The 27653-nt window shown below is 41.3% G+C and overlaps 2 protein-coding genes and 1 pseudogene across 10 annotated transcripts in view; 1 reads left to right on the top strand and 2 right to left on the bottom strand.

Moving 5' to 3' along the window:
* GIGYF2 (GRB10 interacting GYF protein 2) overlaps positions 1-27653 on the top strand; it is a 132750-nt gene that overhangs the window by 54154 nt on the left and 50943 nt on the right. For 4 of the 8 annotated variants that reach the window (XR_012906183.2, XM_075937383.2, XM_006123679.4 and 1 more), the window contains 2 exons: positions 3887-3998; positions 4839-4879. The exons of the other annotated variants lie outside the window; for them this stretch is intronic. Coding sequence is in view for 3 of the 4 variants with exons in the window: in XM_075937383.2 (XP_075793498.2) it covers positions 3887-3998; positions 4839-4879 (153 nt within the window). In the remaining variant the exon portion in view is untranslated. The remainder of the gene's footprint in view (positions 1-3886; positions 3999-4838; positions 4880-27653) is intronic. 8 annotated transcript variants of the gene reach the window in all.
* KCNJ13 (potassium inwardly rectifying channel subfamily J member 13) overlaps positions 11327-27653 on the bottom strand; it is a 35124-nt gene continuing 18797 nt past the window's right edge. Inside the window, exons 3-5 of one of the 2 annotated variants that reach the window (XM_025184983.3) lie at positions 14913-14964; positions 13821-14308; positions 11327-12841 (exon numbers count right to left, since the gene is read on the bottom strand). In XM_025184983.3, coding sequence (XP_025040768.2) covers positions 12219-12841; positions 13821-14308; positions 14913-14964 — 1163 coding nt within the window. In that variant the 3' untranslated portion in view covers positions 11327-12218. Of the gene's footprint in view, positions 12842-13820; positions 14309-14604; positions 14708-14912; positions 14965-27653 lie in introns of those variants that run through there. The other variant, XM_006123676.5, reaches the window with a different exon arrangement.
* Positions 21182-21335, bottom strand: LOC112545891 (U1 spliceosomal RNA; annotated as a pseudogene).

Below are 27653 nucleotides of genomic sequence, written 5' to 3'. Positions count from 1 at the left end.
GTCATATTTCCATACTTAGAGGACTGTCTCATAAAAGGCACATCCTTCCGAGAGACAAAGGACACGGTCGAGACTACCTCAAACCTCCTGCTCCATATTCGCTTCCATATAAATTACGAGAAATCCACTCTCCACTCCACTCAGGCGCTAGAATTTATAGGAGCATGCATTGATACTGTTGCGGCCAATGCGACCCTACTCACATGCAGATTTGACATCCTGTGCAACATCATAGCAGTAGCATGGGCAACCCCTACACAACAGTTGGCGAATGCCTAAAAATCCTGGGATACGTGGTTGCCACAACTTACATCGTCAGCTGGCAAAGCTCCACATGAGATGCTTTCAGTCTTGGCTAGCCACACTTTACATGCCATCCAGAGACCTGCTCTCTAAGTTAGTTACCATTCTGCTATGGGTCCTCAATTCCCTGCACTGGTGGAAAAATCCATATAACATATTAACTGGCGTTCCATTCCATCAACCTACCCCTACACTTACCATGATGACGGATGCATCACTCATGGGATTTGGTGCCCAGTTAGAACCCTCATGGCCCATGGCAAATGGTCCTTTACAGAGCAAATGCTTCATATCAACCTTGTAGAACTGTGAGCGGTACGGTACGCATGCTAGCATTTCCTACATCACAGCGCACAGGACTATCAACGTTATGACAAAATTAAAAACCAACCAATAGTCTGGTAGCACTTTATTTATAGACTAACAAAACGTAGATGGTATCATGAGCTTTCGTGGGCACAGCCCACTTCTTCAGATGACTGGAGTTTTGAGTTTAGGATGTCCAGACCCAAAATGGAACTTGGTACTTGGTCTTGCCATGAGGACAGGGGACTGGACTTGATAACCTCTCAAGGTCCCTTCCAGTTCTATGAGATAGGTATATCTCCATATATTAAATAGGGGAGAAGAGGGAAGGAAAAAAATGGAAGGGCGCGGGAAACAAGAGGCAGAGGGTATGTAAATATCAAAGGGAAACCAAACATGCTCCACCCATTTGATATTTACATCCCCTCTGCTTTTTGTTTCCCGCCCCCTTCCATTTTTTTTCCTTTCCCCCCTCTCCTTTTTTCTCTATTTATTTTGGGTCTGGACATCCTAAACTCAAAACTCCAGTCACCTGAAGTGGGCTGTGCCCACAAAAGCTCATGATACCATCTATATGTTTTGTTAGTCTATAATGTGCTACCAGACTATTTTGTTGTTTTTTTAAATTAATCCTGTACAGACTAATTCGGCTATCCCCTGCAGCTTCTGAATATTGACAGACAACACCACTTGCATATATTACATCAATTGACAAGGTGGTGCATGATCCCCGTCTCTATGTACGGAAACTCTCAAACTATGGAACTGGTGCGTTGTGCATCAGATCACCCCTGTTGCCACTTCCCTCCCAGGGGGCTAAGTGTTACAGCAGCTGCCCTCAGCCGCAAGTTCTACGACCAGCACAAATGGGAGATATACAGGCAGTCCCCTGGTTACGTACAAGATAGGGACTGTAGGTTTCTTCTTAAGTTGAATCTGTATGTAAGTCGGAACTGGCGTCAGCCGCTGCAGAAACTGATCAGTTTCAACCGCGGCTGAATCTGGACGCCAGTTCTGACTTACATACAGATTCAACTTAAGAACCCCAGGCATCCCCAAGTCAGCTGCTGCTGAAACCTATCAGCGGCTGATTCCAGGAAGCCTGGGGCAGAGCAACTCTGCCTCGGGCTTCCTGTAGTCAGCGCTGGTCAGTTTCAGCAGCGGCTGACTTGGGGATCCCTGGGGCAGAGCAGCTGGGGTGCTGCTGGGTTGCTCCAGTAGCGCGGCTCCTCGGCGCTACTGGAGCAACCCAGCAGCACCCCAGCTGCTCTGCCTCAGGCGTCCTGATTCAGCCGCTGCTGAACCTGACCAGCAGTTGCTGAATCAGGACTCCTGGGGCAGAGCAGCTGGGGTGCTGCCTGGACCAACCCGGCAGCCCCCAGCTGCTCTACCCCAGGGGTAGGCAAGAAAAGCCTGGTCTGCTGGGGGGGGCACTAGCTGCTCCCCCCCCCAGCAGACCAGGGAGACGGGGGTGGGGACGCCCAAGTCCTCCACGGCTTTGCTCCGTCTCCCTGGTCTGCTGACCTGGGAGACACAGAGCAAAGCCGCAGAGCACGCGGGCAGCGGGAGAGTCCAGGCGCGCAGCGCTGTCCCACTGCTGGCGTGCTCCGAGGCTTTGCTCCCCATCTCTCTGGTCTGCTGGTCAGACCAGGGAGACGGGGAGCAAAGCCTTGGAGTATGCCCACAGCGGGACAGCCCGGGCGTGCTTGAGCTGTCCCCCTGCAGGCATGCTCCGTGGCTTTGCTCCCCATCTCCCTGGTCTGCAGGGAGACGGGGAGCAAAGCCTTGGAGCACGCCTGCAGCGGGACAGCCCAGGCGCGCCTGGGCTGCCCGGCTGCCCGAGCCCCTCCGCGGCTTTGCTCCGCGTCTTCCTGGTCTGCAGACCAGGGAGACGTGGAGCAGCTTTTCTTGCCCCGGAGTACACGGTCGGCGGGACCATGAGATCCCGCAGTCCGTGTCTTCCGGGGCGAGAAAAGCCGCGTTCGTAACTGTGGATCCGACGTAAGTCGGGGACTGCCTGTACACTCAAGTCCTCAAATCACGTACTTAAGAGCCTGACCGAGCTGTCTTTCGAGCCCTTTGGCCAGACCTATCTATTAAGGTCTCCTGTCTAGTCTCAATAACCTCCAGGGCAGACCCCCCTCTCAATACAATTTTTAGCAAGGGCAGAGTGACACTTCGGCCCCACCCTAAATTTCTCCCAAGAGTTCCCTCTCCCTTTCCCATCAGTGAACCCATACACTTGCCTGCCTTTTCCCCCAAACCACACACTGCTGCATCACATTCTGCTTGGCACACCCTCGATGTCCATAGAGCGCTCACGTTCTACATTGATCAGATAAGAGCCCGGTAAACATCTCCTCAACTCTATCTTTCCCAGAATGATCCAAGGGACAAGCTGTCTCTTCTCAGAGGATTTCCAAGTGGTTCTCTTCATGCCTCCACACATACTATGCCATCCACAATAAAAAAACTACCTGGCACCATCACTGTCCATTCCACTCAGGCCATGTCCTCTGCTACTGCCTTCCTCAAGGATGTACCTGTCCAGGACATTTGCAACGCAGCCACTTGGTCATCAGACCACACATTAGCACAACATTATGCCCTGGCATCCTCCATCACATCATCCATGGCTGTGGGACAAGCAATATTACCCTCGGTGATAATGACAGGGCTCCAAACCTCGCTCCACGTGCTGACTACTGCTTTATAGTCACCCAGAGCAGAGCACCCACAGGGACACTACTCAAAGAAGGAGGAGTTACTCACCTTGTGCCATAACAGTGGTTCTTTGAGATGTGTGGCCCTGTGGGTGCTCCACTACTCTTCCTCTTGCCCCTGCTTTGGAGCTCCACGCTCTATTAGCATGGGTGGAGAAGGAATGGAGGGGCTGCACGTACACCTAATGGACACTAACAGCATGAGGGGTGGTGCGGTAGATGCTGCTAGAAAAATCTCGGGTCACTGGCACGAGGATGCACCAGCAACCAGAGTGGAGCACCCATGGGGACACACATCTTGAAGAACCACCGTTACCGCACAAGGTGAGTAACTCGTTCTTTGAAATGTTAAGTCAGTTAATATAAACTGCTACTATTCTTGTGAGATGGAGGAAGGACTTGTCCATTGTCAGTTTTCAGTAACTCATTAAGGAGAAGATTATAAAAAGAGGTCACGTTGACATTAGAAAAGGGATGCAAAGTTCTTTTTACATTTTTTTTTTTTTTTTTTTTTTTTTTTTTTTTTTGGTTTGTGTGTGTGTGTGTGTTTTCAGGCAGAGGCCGAGGAGAAAGTGGTTTCTACCAAAGAAGTTTTGATGAAGTGGAGGGTGGATTTGGGCGAGGAGGAGGCAGGGAAATGCACAGATCTCAGAGCTGGGAGGAAAGGTAAGAGAAAAGCTTAAACTATAACAACATACTGCAGAGGCATCTGCTTTGGATTTCGTTCTTGCACATTTAATCCACAAAGATATTTCAGAAATAATTTTTAAGAATGTGTAGTGGTTGATTCTTTGAATTCCCGAAGTGGAGATCATATAGTAATTTTGCTTGAATCCTAGGTTTTCTAAACAAAGCATTGTTGAAAAGAAGCTTTAGTTGGTAATGACTTGGGGAGTTCTAAAGAGGATGGAGAGAGGCTGTTCTCAGTTGTGACAGATGACAGAATGAGGAGCAATGATCTCAAGTTGAAGTGGGGAAGGTCTAGGTTGTGGATATTAGGAAAAACTATTTCAATAATAGAGTGGTGAATCACTGGAATGAGTTACTTAGGGAGCTGGTAGAATCTCCATTGTTAGAGGTTAAGCCCTAGCTGGATGAAGCCCTGGCTGGGAGGATTTAGTTGTAACTGCTCCTGCTTTTAGCAGGGGTTGGACTCTATTCTATGGTGTGTATGAACAGAGCACAGCTTTGAAAAAGTGAGATGTTCTAGAAAAATTATTTTCCATTGTAGCGCTCTTGGATGAAAATTTGTATAGCTCTAATTGAGAGGACTCTTCCATTTGTTTTAGACTTTTGTCTGTTTGCAGTGCTTTAGGCCTAGATTTTTAAAGGTATTAAGGTTCCTGATAGGTTCCTGTTGGCCTTTTAAAAAGCATATGGGCACCTAAGTACCTTTACAATTTTGGTCACATAGACTAGCGAGAGAGGAGGAATATGTGAGAGTTGGACCAGAAATGATGGTATGCTTCCAAAGCCTTGTTTGAAACTTCTATTCTGCCTTTGTAGGGGAGACAGGCGGTTTGAAAAGCCAGGGCGAAAAGATCCAGGTAAGATATTGTTACTATACATGTACATTATGCCATTCTAAACTTTTATATTCCTGGTCTACCATTGATACATGGTTCACATTAAGGATGTTAAGTAGTGTGTATTTCACTGATTGAATAGTCAATGCATTTTTGCGTTGACTATTCAATTAGTTGATAGGGTGGTGCTGTGCCCTTGAAACACTGCTATGGCGTTTCAAAGGGGCATCACCTCACAGCTGTTCCTTAGCTTAGCGCTGCACGGAGCCTGGGGTCATCTGGGGACTCTAGCTGAACCTGGACTCCGTGCAACGCTGCCCCTTTGAAATGCCATGGCAGCATTTCAAATGGGCAGTGCTGTACTGAGCCTAGATCAGCTGTGCGGCATTGCCCCTTTGAAACGCCACTGCATAGAGCCCGTGCTCCCTGCAGTGCTGCCACTTTGAAGTACTTCCTTCTCCCTTTCCTCTCCCCCTTTGCTGCCTTTATCTGATAGAGGCAGAAAGCAGGGGGGAAGCAACTAATCAAGTATCCTCTCAACTAGTCCTTAATATCCCTAGTTCATGTACTTGGTCCGAGCCCCTCTAAAATTCACTATTAAAAGTTCCTTAGAACACTCTTTGAGCTATTGCTTGTTCTTCTGTTACTTGAGTCGTATTCATCAGGAATTACTTGAGGTTCCCATTTTTGAACGATTGCTGTCCATCAGAAGCAATACTTTTGAAATGGTAGCAAATCCTCCACTTGCTGGAGCTTGCTGCTCACATGAGAAAAGGCAATCAGAACACACATGTGTTCCATTCTTGGCACTGACTTCAGTTTGATACTGGGGAGCACATTTAAGGTAGCACAGTTTGTCATATAGATCCTGAGTATTTGTGGCTTGACAACCCCAACAATTCTGTCCTCCACACTTTTTGGTGCATTTGTAATGCTTTTGCTGTTTTTCACTTGATACATCTAGCACATACAACAGATCATTCTCAGTGAGAGTTTCTTGGCTGTGGACCCTTTTGCTTTCACAGGAAATTAGTTATAGCCATTGTCTTGCCATTCTTAAGGTACAGTGAAAGGTATACCTGTTTCGTTGTTGTCTTTGAAGTGTTATCAGTTAAGGTAGCTCTTTGATGAGTGAATGGGGAAGGCTTGGGGCAGGAAATACATTGACTGTTTGGAGGGCAAATTTTCAAAAGCATGAACTGCATTAAGAGATCCAGTTACCATAAATCAGTAGGAACTGGGTGTTTAACAGCCTTTTATCTTCAAAAATCTCACTCTTTTATGATCAGTAGGGCTGTGTTACTAATTTTGTATTGGTGCCAGCTTGCCATGGAGTTAGGAGTGTTTTAAAAAGCCTTATAATCATCACCTGATATTCAAAGCTCTCTGAATTGCCTCTTCAGGTATCTGCGCTGATGATCATTGAGTTTTCTTAAGGTTGCTAATTTTTTGGTTCTTAGGGCTGTGGCTTAGACAAAGTGAAGAGATGTGTTTTTAACTCTGCCTAACTTCCTTTTTCTGTAGGAGAGATTGCTCCAGAAAATGACTAACATAGTGTTCATTTGGGGTTCCCTGCATCTAACTTGATACTTTAATCCTTTTCTCCCTCCATGTGTCATGAATCTTACTTTGAAAAAGTGGAGAAGTTTAAAAGACTAGCAATGTTGAGTGTGTTTGCTCCAGTTGTTTTTAGGGGTTGTGGTTTATATTTTTGGATGCAACTGCAAAGTGGCAGTTATATTAGGAATGTCAACATGTAGTTGATTACATGATTAACCGATAAGCCTGTACTTACACATGCTGTACACACCCACACCCCTCTCCAGCCCCTTGCTGCCTGTTTTTGAGACTGAAAAGGGGGGAGGCAGTTGCTGATTCTCAAGGTGAATCGACTTTTAAGCCAACTCTCCACATGTGCTGGCTCTGTTGAGTCCTCCCCCCCACATCTCACAATGGCAGCAGTGGGGTGGGGGTGGGGAGCAGGCAGGAGCCAGTACATGCAGGAATTCGCTTTCAAGCCTGCTCTCAGCACATGATGGCTCCAGAGCTGCTGCAACCTCCTTGCTGCTTCCCAGAGAGGCAGCAGGGAAGCGGCAGGTGGGAGCTGGCATCTGCGGAGCTGCCTGGCCCCATTTGCTGCTTCCCACAGAGGCAGCAGGAGGAGAGGGAGCAGACTGGAGCTTGTGCATGCAGGGATCTGGCCTTGTAGCCGCCTCCTTGCCAGCACAGGTTGTTGCCTGTGGGTCCCTCTTGACCCCGTGTAAGTATGTAATCAATCAAATTTCCAGTGGTTACATGTTTACACAAATATCCAATAGTTAACATCCCTGGATTGTACTGTTATTTTGCACATCCTTGCTTGGAAATCTGTGGATGAGCAAGCCCAAAAACTACCTCCTATAAACAGTACAGGAAGAGAGAATTCTTACTAAGATAAATGAGGGTAGATATGGTAAACTGGAGGTACTAGTAGCTACAAAAGTAATTTGAGTTAACGACTTACATTTATCTTCGCACCTTTTCATCCTGATGGATGTGGCAATACTTTGCAGTTTTACCAAACTAGGCACTTGGCTTATTAATGAAACCACTGCAGCAGTTTTAGCAGTTGATTGATACTGCGGCTACGTGTACACTGCACCTCTCTTGTGCAAAAGCCTATGCAAATGAAGTGTGGATTAGTATATTGCTTCACTTCATTTGCATAATTAATTAGGGGCATTTTTGCGCAAGAGGCTTTTGTGTAAAAAGGAGCTGTGTAGACTGCTCCTTTTTGCACAAAAATGCCCTCTTGCACAAGAGCCGTTTTGCGCAAAAAGGAGCTGTCTATACAGCTCTTTTTTACACAAAAGCCTCTTGCAAAAAATGCCCTTAATTAATTATGCAAATGAAGTGCAGCAATATACTAATCCACACTTCATTTGCATAGGCTTTTGCGCAAGAGAGGTGCAGTGTACACGTAGCCTACATGTCTCTGTAGGATAAGAAGCAGATGTTTTTTAATTGAAATGGCATGAGGAATTTAGATATGCAGAATGTTAATCACCCTAGCTGGAATTTTGCCAGGATGCCAGGGTTGATGCTCCTTCTACAAAGCATGTCTTGGCATCTTCAGTAATCACAAATGGTCAAGACCTTGGCTTTGTATCTTCTTTGAAAGATAGTGTCCCTTAACAGAATGCTGTGTTATTGATTTAGTATTTACTCAAATGGAAGAATGCTAATTACAGGTAATTGACAGCTGCTTCACTTAATTGGTCCTTTCACACTCTTTCTGATACTTATCCCAGTCTGATCCTGTTCAGCTTGGGGAAACAGACAGGATCACGATATGGCTGAAAACCATATTTGTAAATTGTTCAGATTTTTAATATTAAAATATTCTTGGGGTTTTAACTATATGTGCTTAGATTTGCCCTGTCATTCCTTCAGGATTTTCCTTCTTCCTGGTGCACTCATCCTAAAATTACTTTCTTCCTTTTCCTCCAAACCATAAATGTCTGGGCAGTATCAAGTGGTGGTTTGGTTGAATTTCAACCTTGGTCAGTAATAGAAAAACTCACTGCTATGTAATGGTTCTTTAATGGCTTATGTAAAATTATTTGGGGCCATGGGGGACCTAAGTTCACTTTCTAGTGGACCTATTCCTGTCACCCACAAACAGCACAGTTAACAGTCTTAGCCAAGAAGCCAAGGACTGAATTGGCATGAAAGTAAATTTCTCACTGAGAAATGTTCTCGCAAGTTCATGGACAAGGTTCATTAGAGGAGGAATACAGTGACTTGTCATCCTTGCCAAACCTGACAGGATTTCAGTTCTCTGTGATATCACTTTTACACTTTGTATCAGCAGCATCATATTTGCCCAAATCATCTAATATAGTCAGTCTTTCTCTCTCTGTATATACACAGACAAATCTTTTCCTGTTGGATATCAGTGATGTCATCACATCACTGTGTCCACAGGAGCAAGTCCCCCCTCCCCACTTGTAGCCTGGGCACAGTGGCCCCTGCCTGCCTGGCCCTCCCCTTCCTTCCCCAGCAGCACAGGGATAACCGTAGGTGCTGCGGCTGGCCAGACCCTGGCTATATTTTGGCGGCCGAGAGACCATGACCTGCGTCACCTTGGCCCTCCTCCAGTAGCCAGATGGGCAGAGAGACCAAGCCTGTGGGGTGAGGGGGCCGAGAGGCCTGGGCTGGTGCAGCCCCAGCTCTCCCTTCTCCAGCAGCCGGGAGGGGGGAGAAGAGAGCTGGGCCTGCCAACCCCCAGAGACCGGCGGTGGAGGGGGGGCGGCTTCGCTAGCCTAATGAGCGCGGGGCATAGCCCTCTAGTGTGTTCTGAATAAGCCTTTGAGTTTTCTTTGATCAGATACTCACTGAACCATTATTTCTTTGTATCCCTCTTTGTTGTGAGTGGACAAAATATAGATACATAGAAAGTAGGAAATAAACCACTCAAAAATATATTGGTAATTCAGAAATCATGGCACCCCAGGCAAATATTTTGATTTTTGAAAAATAAAAGATTAAGAAATCCCATACAAATCCCACATTAAATAGACTTGATTTTTAAAACGTTTTATAATTGATAACTTCATGGAGGGCTAATGGTCACATTCTTCAGCATTTAGAATGTGTTTTCTACTTGAGGCAATCAATTCACAAACTGAACAGCACCTCTTAATGTTGGCATTATTATTCAATGCAAAGGTACACTATGCACTGCAGGAGTTACTATGCAAATTGCCATATGCCCTATGACTTTCAGCCAGAAATATCGAAAGACGCTTCTTAAAAGCTTAGATTATTTGCCAATTAAATAAACAAGTTGTATGTTAGATCATTAACATCTAGGAAAATCAGAGGCAAATGCCAGTCCAGGTTTTACACTGCATCTGTTGTTAAACGAGTCCATCAATTTCCAAGCAAGAATAGTGATCAGCAAATACATGTTCTACTGTTAACCAATAACAAACATTAATTATGATTTACAAGATACTTAAAGTCCATGTTAAATGTGGCAAATAGATTTCCATCTTAGTGCATATTTACGTTTCTCATTTTAGGAATACTTGAATATTAAGAACAACAAACTTAATTGTATACATTATATCAAACATTTTTGCTTCTTTTAAACTTGTTGCTTTTTTAAAGTTTAAAACAGAGCTATAATGAAAAATGTAAAACAATAGTTTTAACAATTGGAGATGTAAAATTCGAGATACTTGGTAAAGTCCATTACCCTGACTGTAGGGAAACTTATGTTGCCTGGGTATGTCCACTGCTCTGGTATGATCTCATCATTCAGTGTTCTTAATAATAATAATATAGATTAAGATTGTTATTACACTCCTGAAGTGCAGAATAATCGAGTTGTACAGGATTTGTCACCTAAAATGGAGAATTATCAGTGCATGTAAGGCAGCTCTTTTCTCGATTTGGGGCTTAAAAATAGAAAAGGATAAATATAGTACAACCCACCTACTTTATTGTGGCCAATAATGTTATGAAGAGAAACAATTGAACTTTGAATTGCATGTGTGGACCCACCTATGGGAAGTGAAGACAAATTAAATGTACATTAATCCAAGACGGTGTTTGCTGCTATTGTACAGGCACTACAGTGGGCTGAAATATAGTTCTATTTTACTGGGCGCTAAAGACATAATATTGAAAATATCCATTCTCTAATAAAATCAGACCCTTAATCCTGTGGAGTTTTAGGGAAGAAATATGGAAATATTTTCAAAACAATTAACTGTTTCTGAATTCAGAGATTGACCATCTGCTCTCTAGTTCATGATTGTATGGCTCTCCTTTTTCCTGTGGTACATAACATATTCCTGTAACAACTACAACTAGTTGACATGGAAAAATAAAAACATTTGTATAACTTTTTAGCTGTCTTTTTAGTAGAAATTATCTTTTGGAAATAAGGTGCAGCTGGCACTTCATGACAAAACAGCTGTCCCACTAGATTCTCTATGACCAGAGATTGTCAAGCTCTGTACTTCTGGGTTTAAAAAAAAAAATCCTATAGACAATGTCATCCTATGGCTCCAGACTATATAGTGTGCTGTTGGGCACTTGACAATAAAATCCATTCAAGTATATTAATACAGTTTTGTCTAAACTGCCTATTAGTGGTTATGCCATGTTTGTTGCTGGGAAAAGTCTTTTAATTATCCTTGCATGGCAACATTCATTTTGATGCTAAATGTTGGATGTTTGAATCTGAATCCACAACCCATTTAAAGCTGCATTCCATTGCTGAGAAACTGTGAATTTACAACAGACAGTCCATTTGACTGTTAAACGCTTGACCATATTATAAATCGTTGCATATAAGGAGCACCATTCCTTGGTCTTAGTACATTTAAAAGGCACTCCTGGCCAAAAAGAAACATGTAAGAAATACTTATTTCGATTTTATTTTACAATTAATTCAGGTGTCTGATTTTTATAAATATAACTTATCCATGGTACCAGACCTACTTAAAGTGTGAGATGTGCAAAGATTAGAACATGTGAAATTACACTGTGCCAAGAGACATGAAAGAACATAAATTGCTGTATAATCTGTTTTCTACTGCTGAAAAAATTTATTAAATGTTTCCAAGTACGAAAATATCTCCCCTGAAAACATGTTGGTTTCGTATATACACATTAGATTTTTTTGGCAATTGCTGTCTTCACAGAGCTGTCAGATATTGTACCCACGTCTGATCTGGTGGAATGAAGAACTGCAGTCAGTGTTCTTGATTTGGCATAATAAACAAGCACAGCAGGAATACATTTCACTGCTGCTGAAAAGACTGGCAATGGTTGTGGTTCAGCCACCTGAAAACTAATGTAACCATATACCCAGAAAACGTTGATGTAAAAGAGAGAACAATCTTGGAACTACCTCATTGCTCATTCCCCCAAACTAGTGTAATTTAGCTGAACAGCCTCAGGTTAGTTTTAGATGAAATCTTCTATTGCAGTGTTGCTGAGCATTTTGCCATAGTACCTTACCCATGTATCATTTAATTAGGTTTTGGTCAGCTGTGGGAGTCTGAAAGTCTCATACTTCAGGGTCAGTGCATTTTTAATCATAGTCTAGTGAATTCAGCAGGTAGCACTTGTACTTTCCCAGAACTTGTCCTGTGATACTTGTCCCTGACTCTCTATTCAGTACAGTTAAAACAGACTCTTCATCAGTTTACATGTGCACATCATGCTTTTTACTCTGCATTCTATACTGCAATCAAAAGGATGGAGAAAAGGGAAGGAGCACAAAAGAAAATAGGAGGAGAAGGAAGGCTGGAAGTTGAACCTGAAAGTTTAATGTAATTAAAAAAGGCACCAAATTCAAATTCTATTCTGTCAGACCAGTCTCAGAAATCTGGAAGCTGTCAGTGTGCTGTCCATTGATGCGGATCTTCATATCAGTCCTCTTTGGACTCTTAGAGTCTGCTGCAGCTGGGAGCTCTGGAATAGTTTTATCAAAATTCTCCATCTTGATCTGATATTCCCCTTTGGCACCTCGGGCCAGCATAGAGGCAAAGCGATGGTGTAGAATGATCTCCGATGGGAGGTAGGACGTCCTCCTCTGACACGTTTCCCCTGTGCCCTCCTGCATCGCTGAGAGAGAGACTACTAGCTCAAAATGGCGAGGGATGTCCCCGTGGAGGACAACAGCTAGAGGACTGGATGGGGTAATGGAGTGGTAGTAAGTCAGTGGAAACACGAAGAATGGACACTCCTCAAAAGTGATACTGTCCAGGTGGAAATCCACACTAGTTTGATGTAGCTGACCATTCTCCTGTTCTTGGTAAATGATAGCTGAAACCCGAACACTGGTGAGCGGGCTGGGACGAGTGTTAGCCACCTGGAACATAAGGTATGGCTTGCCCTCAGTGTGTGCCACTACTGCAGAATGAGTAAAGCGGATGGAAAATGCTCGATTCTTTGGACGGGCAATCTTTGCCACAAAAGCACCTATATAACAGGAAAAAATGAATTAACTACAACCGTGATGCTCAGATGAGTTTATTATTTGTCTACAACCTGTATGGAATAGCCCAGTAGGAGAAAATGAGGTTTCAAATTATTAGTTGTAATCTACAGATAGCATAGCTCCCCTCATACTAAAAGGTGCTGGCACCAGTTTCTAGTCTCAATTTATTAGTCAAAATAAATCCACTATATCCATTTTTTTTTAAAAGAGCCTTGGCTTTCTTGCCATAAACTTCTTTGTCTGCACGATCTAGTAGTATGTATAAGACAGTTGCAGGGAGAGCTGTGTCCCTTAATTACTGAAGATCAACTCTTTGAACAATATATATGGCATATAATTTGGTCCTTCATTTAATGAAACTGTTTAAAATATAATGTGGAAATCTTTTTGCACAGGATAATATATTTATCTAAAATTATTCCATCATTCAGCCATTTTAAGTAAATTCAAATTAAGTACCACTGGGATCCTACAATGTTTCTGAATGTTGGCTGCCCATGGAAACTTAACAGTGAACTGAAGGGGGATGAAAAAATTGAGCTCGGTTTAAACAAATTATTTAAAAGTTTTGGGTAAACATGTGAGTCTGTACCAAAACAAATTGGTTTAAACCTCAAATCACTGAAAGGTTGGAAGGAAGAAATTGACAGAGGAAGATGGAAGATAACTTATTGGAAGTATGAGGATAATAGTTACTGTAAAGAACAGCACTTTTTGGATTCCAGTAAAATTCTGAAAAACTATTATTCAAGTGCCTCTCCATTTTTATAATTGACAATTACAAAACTGTTGAAGTTATAATTTTCAGTCTTGGGTTTTTTTTAAGTAACTGGCCCCACTCCTTTTATGTCCACTCTGTAAGTATTCACAATGAGATAATTAAGAATTTTACCAGATCTGCTCTATGCATGTGGTTGACTGGACCTACCATATTGAAAATTGTGAAATAAATCTGATTACCTGTGATGAAGGCCTCCAACATGAGCCCCAGGACCATCTGTATAGCAAGTAAGGCGATAGCACTTGGACAATCCCCACTTGGGAACATGGTGCCATAACCAATAGTGAGCTGTGTCTCAAGGGAGAAGGAGAAAGCAGCTGTAAAGCTGGTGATGTACTTAACACAAATGGTGTGGTTTTCCGGTGGGGCATCATGATCCAACTCCAAGTCCCCATTCATTTCAGCGAGGAGGTACCAGAGCACTGCAAAGACTAGCCAGTGCAGGACAAAAGAAGCAGAAAAGACGAGCATCATCCATCGCCAGCGCATGTCCATTAGTATTCCCCAAGCATCTCGTAGATATGCCATACTTTTCCCTTGGGTCCCATCCATCTGTAGTGTGCTATGTCCATCTTTGGTGACTATCCTCAAGTGACTTTGATCCAGGAGGGGCACACTAGATTTGGTATTGTTGCTATCTATCATATCTGTTCTCATCTTCAGAAAACTAAAAAAAAAGAAAATTATTAGTTATATAACTGCGTATTTGTATTTCAGCCAATATTCACAGATTCTGAGACTACAATTGGGGACCAAATACTGCCTGCACCCAGCAAAGGATTTCTTAAACATGGCAATGTAGGGAAGGTTAACTTAGTACTTTGGAGTGGAATTTAACACTGCTTTTGTGCTAATGTTTAACTAAAAAACTAAACATTACTTTTAGAATTTTCTCTACGTAGTCATTTAAAGAGAGTTCTCCTGTTTTACCCCCCAACACACATTTATATTTGGATCAAATACCTGTGCTAAAGTGGCTGATCAGAAGCTGTTGCCCTGCAGCATGTGTAGAACAGGCTTTAATATTGTACATCTGTGATGATAGCAATTAGATGTTGCAACTCTTTGTAGCAGTATAGCAATCTAAAGAATAATAAAAAGCTAATTTTTAACTATAGTTCTTCCCCTTATTTACTTTCTTGGAGAAGGCTGTGTCTAGCCACCTGGCTTCTATAATTCTTAAATTTCAGCACAGATGTTCCTCACTTTTTGCCTCTTAATTATTTTTACCTCTATCAACCATATTCTCATATTGACTACAATGTTGGTACCTGGGGGAGAGCCTCTTCTGCTGAACATACTCAGGCCACTGCTGCTGATAGGCTGCATTAAGAGGAGGATAGAGAATAATATGGAAAATGTTATGCTGCGATATAAATTGGTGAGACATCCTCAGCTTAAATAGAGCATTTAGTTTTGGTTATAAATCCCATTGCAACAATAGGAAAAAAAAGTTTAGAAAAGTTAATAGGACGCTTGTAAGTGGAGGTGAACTTGCAAATGAGGAAATATGAAGTTAAGAGCCAAAAATTCCAAATTTTATGCCTAATAGTCTCCTACATTAATATTTTGGGTCTTAAATAAGAATAACCACTTTTTCCGAGGTGCCAAGCATCTTCAGCTCTTATAGATTTGACTCGCTGCTGTAGATGGCCTGCTTTAGACAAGTGCTTTCATGTTTAGTTAGGAGCCAAACTTTGGGCTCCTATATTTAAAAACTTTTGGTTTAGAAGACTTTTGCATTTGAATAGAAAATTAGCTTTATATAACTACTGAATGAAAGAGACATTCTCTTGACCGTTCCTATCACTTGTTATCTTTTCCCATAAAACAAAAAGGCACATAATTAAAAGGCATTCAAATATCTATTGAATTAATTGGTTATGGCACTCATTCCCACTGGCCAGTGTAGAGCCACGTTTTTCATGACAAAACAGTGTTCATCAGTTGCATCTTTCTCCCCTGCAGCATTTTTGTGTGGGAGGATGTGCAGTTACGTGGGTTATGAAAATTCACACCTTTCTCTGAAGGCCTTGCTACTATACATACCAGGCTAAAGAAATCATTGGCTTAATCTAGTCTGACAGTTTTTATGTTCACATTAGTAGCCACCAGCTTTAGTCTGAGTATCTGGTATTTGCCCTGTTTATCATAACGTGGACAGTTTAAACAAAGATAGAAATGGCTTTAATTACCTATTTGATCAGTTGTGTTTTGATTCTGAAATTGGTCCTGGGACTAATTTGATTTTTTTTATACAAATTGCTTGCAATTTGTTCTGGATGTGAAGTGTGATTATTAACGTATCCTAGTAAGTATTGTGAACAAATCTTGTACTGTTTTCTCTGCTTGTGGTAGTGGGTTCCCCCTGCTTATAAATATGTATTAGTTCTGTTTGGAATATGCATCCAAAGGGCTTAGAGAATAACCAATAGTTTGAGTATGATCTGGGAGCTTTTCCACACCCTTTTATTCTGTGTCTCCATTCTCCCTATTAAGTACAGCTGTTTCCTCATTTCCTGCCATGAATATGCCACATCTACCTAATGGAAAAGATCAGGTGGCTGCTTTTTTTAAGATTCTAATGGTTTTCTGAAATAAGATGAAGTAGGCAAGGTAATATCTTACGTTGGTGAGAGAAGGTTTGGAGGACACAGAACTTCTTGGATCTTTTCTGTCTTGTTTTTCAGAAATACAAAATTGTCTTATATAATCCACTGCTCTTTGCTCCATGCATAGAGCATCAGTAACTGATGTATATCTGCTGAGTCAGTTATTAGGAGTGCTGAGTACTGTCTACTCTACTAATAACCCTAATCCTGATCTCCATGGACTGCCCTCCAGTGAGGCTGTTCAGTTTGTATTCGTTCAGTCTTTTTGGGTGGCATCACAGCTTTCTGTAAGAACACAATTTCTGATCTTGCTGCAATGATAAGGAATAGCAAAGTAAATAGAGTAGATTATTTGAAAAGCTTTAGGTACTAAGCATCAGACTTAGTGGTCTGAAGAGCTGAGTGTTGCATTAAGACTCAGTGGCCATTAGTGCCTTGAGGAGGGTTAGAGTATGAAGATTATGCCAAGTTAGTAGGAATGATGGGACTGCAGACCAAATTGAAACCAGCGCCTCTATCATTTTAGATCCTTGGTATAAGCTGTTATTATGAGAAACATTTACTCAGTTACTTGGAAGGAAGGAGAATGTGTACAGGCTTAAATGCCTTTGGTGTAAACCATATGAGTTCTTATTGTGGGGACTGGAGAGCAGTTGCATCATATTTCATGGTTAGTATACGATGACAAAGTGAAGCAAAGCTACTCCTTACAAAACTAAATCTAACAGTGACAGATAGTAATAAACTGCTTAGGGTATATAATACTGTGACGGCGCGCTCGGGTTTTCCCGTCTCTTGCACCCCTGTAATGGCACGGACAGACTCCACCAGCCAGTAGAATAGAGGGAGTTTATTGCTTTTCCAGGATACAGCACAGATGTAATCTGGTTACAGGGCAGGCTTAGGATGTCTCAGCCCCCCTTGAGATGGGGGAGACTGGGCCCCTAAATTCCAGCCCCTTTCCCTAGGCTGTCTCCTCCATGCTCCCAGACCGAAACTAACTCACTCACTTCCAGCCCTGCCCCCAGCCAGGTCTCCACTCACCTTCTTCCCATTGTTCTGCTCCTTGGGAGATGCCTGTCTGACGAGTTTCGAAGCCCCCTTGCATAATGACTCATCCCCTGCCCTGCTAGGCTGTGCTGCAGCCAGTGGAGGTCACACACAACCCACTGCCCAGCATAGCAACCAGCAAGGTACCCCCCACTACATCACAAATATGGAATAGTTTTTCAGGTTCATTGTTCTTTCTCATGCCTATGTTAAAACAGCAAACTTCAGCAGAGCAGCCTTCTTAACTGTATAGTAATACACATTTAAAGTTATGAAATCTCCTGCACCAACCTTTCTTTATTACATTGTTGTTTTGAACATTTTCTGTTTGATGTGGTGGTGATAGTGCAAGGTTGCCAATCAGTGGTGCAGTGAATAAATTTTAAGTATGAGTTTAGGCTCCATATTTAATGTCGATTAAACAGTAATCAAGAGGGTGTGAACCTGTTGGTGTCTTGTCTTGTTAGATCATGAGGTAAATCTTTTTTTGTGGGATGAATGGAGAGAGAAGGAAAATGCAAGCGGACCCCAAAGTAGTGCAGCTAGTTGATGATGAGAAGAAAAACATTTTGGGGTGGGGGATAAATCAACTGGTATTTTAAGCTCTGAATTCCAAATCTAGAATGTGTGAGGATTCCTTCTCCACCCTTCACGCAATTGTTTTTTGAAAAGCAGATGCACCTTAAATGTATTTGAAAAATTAGATGACAGATGTTCATTCTCTGTCTACTTCTCTCCTTTTCTCACCTAATTCTGTCAGATGATTTACATATTTTCTACTTTCACTGTTCATAGATTCTTAAATTATAAGATCAAGAGGAACTATTGTGAACATCTAGTGTGACCATCTGCATAAAACAGGCCATAAGACTTCCCTGGATTGATTTCCTTTTTGAACTAGATAATTTTTAGAAAAATACCCAGTCTTGATTTAAAATTTCCAGTGACGGAGGATTCACCACAGCCATAGGTAAGTTTTTCCAATGCTTAATTATCCTCACTTAAAAAAAAAAAAAAAAAAAAGCATCAACAAAAATCCTGAGTCTGTCCAGCTTTAACATCATCCCTTGGCTTTGGTTATGCCTTTGTTCTTCTCATGAATCTGCTTCTCAGTTCGTCAGGATGTACCTCTTGGAGACAAAGAGAGCTACTACTACCAAAGAAGTTTTTTTTCAACCTCTTTGTTTCCGTACCCTTCGTTTGATATATTTTTCTAGTTTTCTCAGTACTTTCTCTTATGTTGCTCTTGCATTTTGAGAATGAAGTGATAGATATTAAATCACATGTGTATGTGACACAGCTTCTTTTTCTTCTCCTTTTATTTCCTTTCTTTACCTCTTGTTCATAATCTTGTCCATTCCTCAACCCAGTTTCTTTCCTACATTAATTTGGTTGAAACAAATGATTGTAGAATAGCTAAGTCAGTTGATGCTTTTTTCTCTTTTTTTCTTAGGAGAGCCCAAGTGGTTTAACTGAATCTGACTTCTTTTTTTTCTAGTCCTTGTCTCCTGATGGTTTGTCCATGACACAGCCATACTCTGCAGTTCTTTCATACTTTAGTGTACTCCTGAAGTCCATGTTATGTTAGCAATTATTTTCCACCATAGAATTTAATGGTTACAAGCGTACATTGTCCTGAACACCTGTAACCTGCTTCATTTTGCCAGTTTGAATACACTTTCTTCTGCCTTCTGCTCTGTGGCTCTTCAGCTGAGGCAGTTTGGCTGTTTTATGCCACCCTGATTTCCTATCTTTCCCTTGCTTCTCAAGGCAGTTCATATTCCACCTCACTCTTGTGAAAGAGCGCAAGTACTCTGACACCAAATGTGTCCCCCTCCTTTTGTTCATATCTACTTCCTGACTGAGGGCAGTGAGGTAAATGGACTTTCAGACTGTCGTCAGCTACAGAAGTTGTCACCACTGTGGTGTTAGAGCTCTTGAATAGGCTTTCATTTGTAGCAGAATTCCAGCAAATCTTCTCCAGAGTGCTACCCAGCTTCCCAAGTGCCATTACATCTCTTGCGTATTCTATTTTAATGGATTTTTGGAAAGCATATGAGATAAATAGTACTGTTTGGAGTCTAGTTGGTATTTACAACCAACTGGTAAAAGGCAAAAATACTATTATAGGATGAATTTGCTGGGCTTAATTCTCAGAAGCTCACAATTATCCTTCTTGTAAGTATAGAATTTAGTTTCCTTTTGGCAGTGTATTGAAGTATAATTCTGAGTATATTAGTGCAGTCATATTGATTAACATGCAGGTACTGCGAGGAGGCAAGTAAAAATCCAAGCTTACATTATATGGGCACAAATGAAAAATGCTGTATACCTATTTCAGAAATAACTGGCATTGCTTAAAGGTAAGCAGCTAGAGCTCATGTTGTTCTTGTTGTTGAGGCATTGTTCCACCTCATGGCTAGATGGACCTAAACTCTGAAGCAAAATCTCTAGGTTCTGTGGCAGCTTCACTTAAATTTCATTTTAAGGAGCTTATATACACACATCAGTGTCAGAGGTGTTTGACATTACATCCAACTTCTTTAATGCTGTCCCCATGCTTCATATTTTCTGTAAATTATTCTATTGGCAGTGCATAACTGCACCATAGAATTTGTCAGGAGAAGCTGGGAAGGAACCAGTTGTGCTTTTGGCATCTGTGAAGACATAGGAGACAGTTTGGTTTGTGGGTTAATCACGTCAACTGGATGCTTGTACTGCTATGATCAGCAGTGAAATTGCTGAAATTTAAACAATATTGTCTCTAGGTTTCTGTATTACTAACCATTGAGATGAGTGAATGTAATTTACATGACAGATCTGTTGTTCTAATTTTCTTGCAGAATTGACAAGGCACAGTGTAGGTTTACAGTTGATTTATGTTTTCAAGATATAATTTGAACACCCCTCCTAAACCCGCTCTGAGCAAAAATAACTTCTGCGGCACAGTTTTGTGGCAGAGCATGAATTCTAGGGCAAATGCCAGAACCTGTATATTCTGTGATTCTGAAGTAGTTGTTGGAGATGAAAAGGAAGAAGTAGCAAGATAATATTCTCCTGATGTAAAGAAGTGTAGAATGTACGCTGAATTTTTAATTAAATTGTAAACTGTTAAAAGGCTTTGAGGTAAAATTGATGAATAGGAAAGGGAGGGAGGGAGTTTTGTTTACATTACAATGTAAACCAATAGTGAGTCTCCTTATTGATTAAGATTTTGACTAGATAAATATTGATATACCACTGTACCGCTCAAAACTATTAGACTATTATTTCCACCACTGATTATGAAGTGACATTTGAGTGCCATATACTAACTAGTCTCCTTCACGTTATTAGAAAAGCTTTACCAAAAAACTGGTTAGACTTCATCTTGTAAGGTAAATATTTTGAATTCCCTTACACAGAAATCTGGATGTAAAGTCCTAAATTTTCATTATTGGGCACTGGGGGAGATCAGTGGGATTAGGAAGGGAGCAAAGAGCTGGTTTCCAAGTACTAGCCATTTGATATTTAAAGCTGGATAAAATGGGCCCATGTTTCTCTATTAGCTATCCATCTTTAATGTAACTTGACATTTTCTTAAATGCTGCCCCTATCCTGTGTGCAGCAAACTAGCTTATTACCTATGAGATAATCAGTCATGTTCCGTACCAGTGCAATTCATGCCTGGTGTTATGTACAAAACCCTCCTGAATAATTACCTTCACATTAACAAAATAGTCTTGCTAGTTCCCAGTGTAACTCTCATTTCATAGGTACAGTCAGTTTGCTATCAAGAGATCCTGAAACTGTAAGGTCGTCATTTAAAGCTAAATGTTTACTGAGCTCTGATGAATGCAATGGGAAGGTAGAAAGGGGTTAGTTTTTTGTTTGTTTGTCAGGGGAAAGTGCAAATGCAGTCCCCTCTACTACAAATTATGCAGTTGTTTCCCGCATTTGGGGAAATCGCAGGGGTTAGCACACCCGCAGTGTAAAGGATGAGCCTCACCCTGGGAAAACCACCTTCCTGATCATGGTATCTCTTGATATTTTCCAGAAAACAGAGCTGGAAAGCCAGTGCGAACCACTATTTTTATTTGAACCAAAACAAAACTACAGTTCATGTTTAGTTTTCTGTACCGAACCTGAATAAAAGTTGAGTTGGGAAAAAAAGGGTGGGTTACAATGAAAATACAGATCCAACATTTCTTACACTCAACATTTTAAACTACCGTGACCTTATTTTTATTCTCAAGTAACCGTTAGGCATGCTTGCAACCAGAAGGGTCTCCCCAAGTATAGTAAGAGAATAGGAGGAGACCAATCCATAGGAGTAAGGAAGGAAAGGAGGCACTCTTGGAGCTATCTGCACAGCACGTCGGAGAGCAAAGGGCCCAGAGACAGATGAACCATCTCTGGATTAATCTGTATAGCAATAAAACACCCCACAATGCCAAATCTGAGAGCATGGGTCAACTGAATTGGGATAGCAGTCCTGGGCTCTGAAATCCTCCCATTTCTCTGGGTTTCCAAGCCACCACTCTGACCTGTGTCTGATATGTCTACACTGCTGTCTTTAGCACCACGAGACTCATCTGATTTGGACTACGAGACTTGATGCCACACGTCTTTTACTGCTATGTAGATGTACTTTGAGACGTTCCCCCAGTGAGAGGAGGAGTGGAATGCTCCTGGTCCTAGAAATTAACTATTTATTCACTATCAAACAAAGAGTAATGGCTCCCCAGGTGATTGCAGTCACATAGACATCCTTCCTCCTATCCCCAACCCATGGCAAGTGCCTTCCTTGAGTTGTCACACTTGAGGCAGGGCCATTGCCCCAGACTCAAATTTAGGTCTAGTTTGGAAGATGGTATTCCAGTGTGCTCAAACAAATTGTTTGTCAGACAACATGAGAACTAGAACTCACGTAAAGTTAAAAAGTAACTAAATGTCCAAAAATGAAAATAGTTGAAATGTAAAACTGAAACTTTTTTTTAATTTACTTCTATTCTTTTGGGTTGAAATTTGGTTTGAACCAGTTGACACCAGTAACTGAACCATTTTTTAATTGCTTGAACCAGAACTGAACCTAAACACACTGAATGTACCTCAACACAAATCTGAACCAAACCAGAATAAATACTGGTGTGAACCTGGTCTTTTCCCATCTGTAGCAATAGTTGATTACCTTTGTTTCAATTCTATGCACCTGTCTTCTGAGCATTGTGGAGTTTGTCCAGTGCTCTCTTTTTTGACAGGGTTCTTAATGATGGAGAGTTTGGCTTCGCTCTTATACGACTATGGATATTATCAGTTAGAAAAAGAGTTCATTTTGCTTAAGGTTATGTTCCAGTAGAGAAGCTTCAAAAAGCAAAAGCTCTACACTCTGAAAACAACTTGCATTGTTTTTTAAAAGTTAAAATTATTCTGTTGTAAGTAACTTTGCCAAAAAAGTAATTGTATGTACTTACCAATGTCTTTGAAGCTTTAATCTGTTTGCAGGGGAAAGGGGGAGAGGCTTTGGGTCCCAACAGTAGACTTCAATAATCTTATGTTCTGGTCCTAGCACAAGCAAGAAACTTTCCACGGTTGTAGGGATCTCTTCTTTGAAATGGGTTTACATGTCTCTCATTCCTCTGTTTATAATATAAGGGGTTTGGTTTTCATCTGAAGCTGATGTGATTGGTCATATTATCTGCAGGGGGGCCAATTAGCTCTGATCAGGTGGAAAAGAATGCTGGTTTATTAGAAGGGCTTTCTTTATCCAACACAAACCCTAGCAGCAGAGGAGAAATCCTCAAGAACTTATTTGGAGGAGAGGTGCTTTTCCCTTCCTCCCCCTTCCCCCTCACTAATCGGGATTGGTCTGTAGGTTTGCATAATCTTATTTAAGGTTTTACTTGGAAGTTCAAAGGGACAAAATTCCTTAGAACTTTTTCCTCCTATAGTCGCTTTAAAATGTGAAATATTCTCTAATGCTTTTTTCCGAACAAAAGTCAAGTAGGATATATTTGTGTGGAGTTTGGGAATCCTGGTGCCTAATGTACCCTTTCAATGTTTCCTTCTTTCACTGGGTCTTTTACACCTGAGTCTTGTTAGCAGATGGAATGGGCTACATCTAACAGTGAATATTGTTGCAGCCTAGTCACAGTCACTGGAGACTGTAGATGATTTGTAGTCTAATACTAGTCAGAAGATCCAGATCCTGCCCTTCCTGTTCCATCTCCGTACTGCTCCTTTGTAAAAGTATTGAATTACTCATGGGATTTTCTTTAAACCTGTGATGAAACAAAGTTGATTAGAGGAAGTTGCTGCAGTTTGAAGATGTGGTGAAACTGAATCTGGATAATATAATGCGCTACTCATGCACTCAGATTTTTGTGTCCCTCAGTTTTAGTGTTGAGTAGAACAGCTGTCTAATGAAATATTTTTAGCTGAAAATATGCCTGTAGTGTCCAGTTCCGAACACCATTATAATGAACTGTGAGGATACCTTTGTAATGCAGTTCAGTGTTCCATTTTTTTTCTGAGTTAGCTGCTGATGTGAAGACTTTGAGCAAGCGTCAGACGTAAGAGGATCTGAGAAACAAAGGCTGTGATTGTTTTCAGTAAAACTACTGAAGGCCTGCTGGGAAAATTATTAATGTAGACTTTCCTACTTAGGAAATGAAATCTCCCCCTGATGGTTTTTCCTTTTTAAAAAAACAAAAAATACAGAACATTAATTCTTTGTTTCATTAGAGGAGAACATTTTAATGCATGTTCAGGCAGAGCACCATAAACTCTGATAGGCATATTATGACCTCCAGGATCAGTCAAAGTAATCTAGCACAAGGGGACACCCTCCATTCATGCCAGTGTGTAGGACAGCATTTTGTCCTTGACTCTCCTTACATATTGTAGTGGGGTTGCACTTCCACTACAGAGAACCTTTGCTGTTATCCACTTTAATAAACTTTTTTTAATCATAAGAAGCCATATTTTGTATTGTAGAAAGCTTATAGTTCTCGTCATGTGTTTCTGAACAAATCCTCATAGAGTGCTTTGGAAAGCTAGCTCATGCTTAAGATTAACGCTTTCAATAGGACATACATTGAAATTAGTCCTGCTGCATTCCTTTGTTTTTTTATTTCTCCTTTTGCTCTGAGCGATTAATTTCAGTGCCAGCAAATGTTAGTGAATTTAGTTAAAAATACAGAGGACTTGGAAAGAAATCCAGCAGCCTTTCTAGGAAAAGTAGTCAAACTGCACCTGAAGGTGCTTGAATAGTAGGGCTTAGAAGGAAACTGGAGGTAGAAAGAGGGTCTAAGACTGGGAATCTGGGGAGGTGGCATTACTTAGTGTTTAGAACTATAATCTGTCAAACTGAACTTTTTGTCAGAATATATCACTGATTTACTGTGTGTCATTATGCGAGTTAGATTATTATTAAGGCTACGTTTTAGTCATGGGTGTAGTTAGTGTAAGTCATGGGCAGATCATAGGTAGGAAACAAAAATACATGATTTGTGTCCAGGCCATGGTTTGTACTATATACCTCTCACTAAATCTTGGGTGCTGTGAGGGAAGGGATGTTGTAGGTGCTCTGGGGGCACAATGGATGCAGAAGGTGGGGCAGTATGTAGCCCAGAGGCACTGTGGGTGCTTTGGGGGGAGGCGGGAGAGGCAGTAGTGCACAGCCTGAAACTTTGTTGATGATATGTAGGGGAGGATTGAGTGGTGGTGTTTGGCCTGGGATCTCTGCTGCTGCTGCTCGGGGTAGGGGGAGGCACAATGGCAGCCCAAGACTGCCCCAGCAGTGTCCAGTTTGGCTGGTTCAGGGGCTGCCCAAGCTGCTTAGCAGACTGTCAGCTGCACTAGTTACTGTCGAAGTCTTGGAAAGTCATATAATCTGTGACAGACTTGTAGCCTTAATTATGTATGTTTGCATGTAGTCCAGTAATGTTGTTGTGCTAGGTGTTATCCAGTTTTCCCTAGCTATAAAACATGCCTGCAGATTACAGATCTTTGAGAAGTTTTTTGAGGTTCTCTGAAAGCTATAGCAAATGCCAGATATTACCATAGTATTTATTTACTTGCCTTGTGAGAAAACAAAAGGGCAGAGGAAAGGAGAGAGAGAGTTATAGTATTGGATCGATTTCTTCCCATTAGCCCCCATTAACTATTGGCAGTAATATTGCTGTTAATAACCCTGTTCCTCTTAGGAAAGAATGAAGTCTATATATCTTGTGGAAACTTAGTCAAGTTATTTGCTGTTCTATTAGAAAATCCTATACATAAACAATTTATCACATTGCTGTGTCCCAGAATTCCACTCCTGTTCTTTGGGGTTAGCCACTTTACTATTCCAAATTGCACAGCCGTAGACTTTGTTGGCTAGATGCCTATTTGCTCTCAAGTTTTCCATAAACACTGTTTCTGGCTTTGTGTCAAACATGAACACAGGTGCCCTTTTACTGCACCTTCTCCTCAGGAAGTCCAGTCAATTAGTCCAAGGCAAGGCCATAGATTGCATTTTATTCTTTTCATCTTAGAAAAGCCATGGTCAAAACCTGGCTGCTATACTAAGAAATTTCAACCCAGTAAGGTGAGTTTCTGGTAACTGTGTAAATTCAGTTTACTTATACTGTGGAAAACTCAAATTTTTAATATAAACTACGTCAATTTTTTTGTTGCATCGACTTTACTCCACATGTTAGTAACTTCACTATTGCTCCTTTTCTGAGATTTTTTTCCTGATCCTTGATTGGTTGGAGTTTCAAAATGGTGCAGTGGACTTTTAGCTGAGAGAGTGTTCAAGGCCCTTTTTTTTCAAAATCCAGCTTGGTTAAGGTGACATTTCCCAAATGGAAAACAGGACATTGTGCAGAGGTGAGCCGAGATGCTTGCCAGATGTCTCCCCTCCTTCATTCGACTGTCACTGGTCACTCAACCCCTGCCTAATACAGCTCCACTCACACCCCGCCATCCTCCATATGTTTCTCCACACCACACTTGAAAGAAAAACAACAACAAAAGTGGGCACTTGCTCTTGCCAAAAGCAAATGTGGCAAATGCCCTCTTTTGCTAAAAAAGTTGAGATGGGGGGATAGGGCTTAGAAAAAGGACTGTCCCAGCCAAAACAAGATGTACAATTACACTAACCTTATTACTTATCTGTGTCCTTAGTCTTTGTCATCTGTCACTGCCTGCTAACTGGCTTGTTTGTGTTGTCCTGGTACATGGAGACTTAAGCAAGGCCCTTTTACTGTTTAATTGAGGAGTGTGGCCCCAAAACACTTGCTTAATGTGATCATTTAGACCTGCATACAAACACTTGAAAAGATGCTAATGCCAGAACTCTAAAGATTGTGCCTTTCTCCTTTTATATATAATATTTACTCTTGAATACGCTTCCCTTATCCTTAAAACAACTGTATTGGACTAGAAATTCGGGGCTGTAAATTCATCACCTCCTTTTTCCAAGGTCAATCTAGTATATTGCTGTCCCTACAAGCAGCCCTAAAAAGTGCACCAGATCATGTCTTGTCAGTTTGTGCATGTCAAACAACATTAGAAATAGATTGAATTTCTTGTAAAGTACTAATTGAGAACTTAATATCAGTAATACTATGTCAATATTTGAAAACAAAACCATTGTCTTTCTTAACGTAATGGACAGGAAAACTGTAAATTCCTTGACTGCAGTTTTCTGCACAAGAGAGGGGCTAGAACCACAAAGATAAATATAATATTAAATGGCAGGCTAGGTTTGTTAATACAAGGATGCATGTATGCAAATTATGAATGTAACAGTACATCTAGCACATTAGTACCAATTTTGAAATGGTGCAATTAAGTGCAGTCTTCAGAAATTACATTGCTGAATACAATAACCATCAAATGCAAAAGAAGTTATTATAGTACACTTTGCTATGTTTGGGAGGAATGTCCTGATCTCACCATGAAAATGATTTGACCAGTTAAAGTAATCTTACCTGAATACCAGGCAGCAGCTTTTAATGGAACTATTGTAAATAGGGAAGCTAGATCTACTAAATCCCCTTTAAAACAAAGCACGCTGAATCTCTGTTATAAGGTTTGTGTGAACTTGCCCTTCTGGAATAAATACTATACTTCTCAAAGGGTACGTCTAGACTACATGCCTCTAGCGACAGAGGCATGTAGATTAGACTACCCGGCATAGGAAAACAAAGCGGCGATTTAAATAATTGCTGCTTCATTTAAATTTAAATTGCTGCCGCGCTGAGCATACCTGGGAGGTCGACAAATGCCTTTGATGTCGACCACGGAGCGTCCAGACTACCGTGCTGAGCCGACAAACAGCTGACCGGCTCAGTGCAGCAGCCATTTAAATTTAAATGAAGT

The sequence above is a fragment of the Pelodiscus sinensis genome, chromosome 10, assembly GCF_052426305.1.
Source record: "Pelodiscus sinensis isolate ZL-2025 chromosome 10, ASM5242630v1, whole genome shotgun sequence".
NCBI lineage: Eukaryota > Metazoa > Chordata > Testudines > Trionychidae > Pelodiscus > Pelodiscus sinensis.
The sequence above is the reverse complement of the archived record's forward strand: the minus strand, read 5'-3'. Positions and strand labels throughout refer to the sequence as shown.